Here is a 1,887-nt window from a genome sequence, read left to right as displayed (position 1 = left end):
GTTACGACGCTGTTCTCCCAAAAAAAAAAAAAAAAACACCGACAATTTGCCCGTTAACGGTAGGCCTACTACACGGTAATAACGGCACAGTAACGGACAGAGCAATGCAACGTACATTTTTAATTTTAATGGCTTCTTCTTTTTTTTTTAAACAGCCGTGTTATGTAAATATTCGTCGTGACATCAGTGCAACAACAACAAAAAAAAACAAAAAAAAACAACCACCGTCGTCTAATCCGCTTTCGGTAACGTTAAATCGGTAACGCGTTACTTTGGAGCTCGAGCTCGTCGCCTCGCAACCCCCCCAACTCAAAATGTCTCTGTGACCGACCTCAGTGCGCCCCGCGTCCGCTACACAGCACGGTCGCACACGGACAAAATGTCGACAAAAAGCCTTTAAAAAAAAAAAAAGACGTTACATTTACTCCTAAACCGAATTTAACGTCGAGGACTTTGATATAACGGCAGGAGAGACCCGGTGTTACCGTCGAAGTTTAAGCCGTTGGCGATTTAAAATGTCCGCTCGGCTCTTCGCAGATCCGAGAAACCGACCAGCCGTTGGTTCACACGCAGCCGTTGGTCGTTCTTCTCCAAAAATCACCCCGATAACACTAAACTAACTACCCGGATGTTAAGCATCATTTATACGGTATTGTTGTGCCGTTTTCTCCGTTTAAAACTCTCTCTCCCCGTGCGACCGGTGATTAAAAGTTAAACTTGCCCGTCGTTAGGACTTTTAACGCTTTAACGGGAGTTAGTGCTTTGGGGTGTTTTTTTTGGGGGGGGTGGGGGGCTGCTTAGCGTGAAGAACCGTAAAATTTAAGCGGTTTGACGGTCTGGTTTGTGTCCGCGGAGCCACCCTGAGATACGGGATCTAACCGGAGAGGAAGAGGAGGAGGAGGGACGGAGATGCTTCCACATCCATCCGGGATCTGAGCCGCCGGCCCGGGCTGTTGATCTAACTATAACCCTGGTCGCTAAGAGGTTTAAAACAGACCGAAGGAAGCCGTTAAGCGGACCCCGTGTGTGTGTTGGGGGGGAAGCGGGCAAGCAAGCAGCCCGGCTCCGGTCGTCTCCGCACATCACCTCCCCGGTTGCTATTTCAGGACACATTTAAAATGTTAATAAAAATAAAAAGCCCGCTCACCTCCGCCGCGCTCCGGTTCCTTAGCTCCAACGTGATTCTCTTCTTCATGTCCATGTTGAGTTTTCGGAGGTTTTAAATTTTGAAAAGCAGAAACCGGCGAACAGTTGATAAAAAGTCCCGGGGTCGGAGCGGGTAGCTGCTCTCCTCTGATGGCCACAGTTTGCCTACTGATCCTCCATGATACCTCGCGCGCCCTGCCCCCTTCCCCTCCCCTCCTGCGGCCCCGCCCCCCCGCTGCACGGGGTTGGCCGAACGCCCCCTCCGCCGCCTCTGATTGGACGGCGGACACGTCAGTAAAAGGGCTGATCGAGGCCATAATCCACGCGCTGGGCGGGAACATGTCGAAAGAGAGACAGTGGCCGAACGCCTCATGGGAGATGTAGTTAACGTAGCAGGAAATTAATCGTTATTTATCGGTTAAAACGATCAAAATCAACAAACTTTATTGGCATTGACAACATTAGATGGTCAGTTGTTGTAAAATAGATGCAGAAAACATACAGAAAGGGCAGGAAAATACACAAAAAAACCCACTGAACCGCAAGTGTGGAAAGTAACTAAGTACATTTACTCAAGTACTGTACACATTTGAGGTATTTGTACTTTACCTGAGTATTTCCACATGCTACTTCCTGCCTGTACTCCTTTCTGTGTGTCTGTATGTGTTGTTCTGTATGTGTGTGTGTGTATGTGTGTGTGTGTCTGTGTATGTGTGTGTGTATGTGTGTGCGTGTCTGTAT

At 48.5% G+C, this 1,887-nt stretch overlaps 1 protein-coding gene across 1 annotated transcript in view; it reads right to left on the bottom strand.

Annotated features, from left to right (window-relative positions):
* The window catches only part of anp32e (acidic (leucine-rich) nuclear phosphoprotein 32 family, member E), a 9,897-nt gene extending 8,557 nt beyond the window's left edge, over window positions 1-1,340 (bottom strand). The window contains exon 1 of the mRNA XM_039820667.1: window positions 1,148-1,340. Coding sequence (XP_039676601.1) covers window positions 1,148-1,201 — 54 coding nt within the window. The 5' untranslated portion in view covers window positions 1,202-1,340. The remainder of the gene's footprint in view (window positions 1-1,147) is intronic.
* Between the last annotated feature and the right edge of the window lie 547 nt (window positions 1,341-1,887).

Source organism: Perca fluviatilis, chromosome 13 (assembly GCF_010015445.1).
Source record: "Perca fluviatilis chromosome 13, GENO_Pfluv_1.0, whole genome shotgun sequence".
Classification (NCBI taxonomy): domain Eukaryota; kingdom Metazoa; phylum Chordata; class Actinopteri; order Perciformes; family Percidae; genus Perca; species Perca fluviatilis.
Note: the sequence above shows the minus strand (reverse complement) of the source record. Positions and strands in the feature narration are given on the sequence as shown.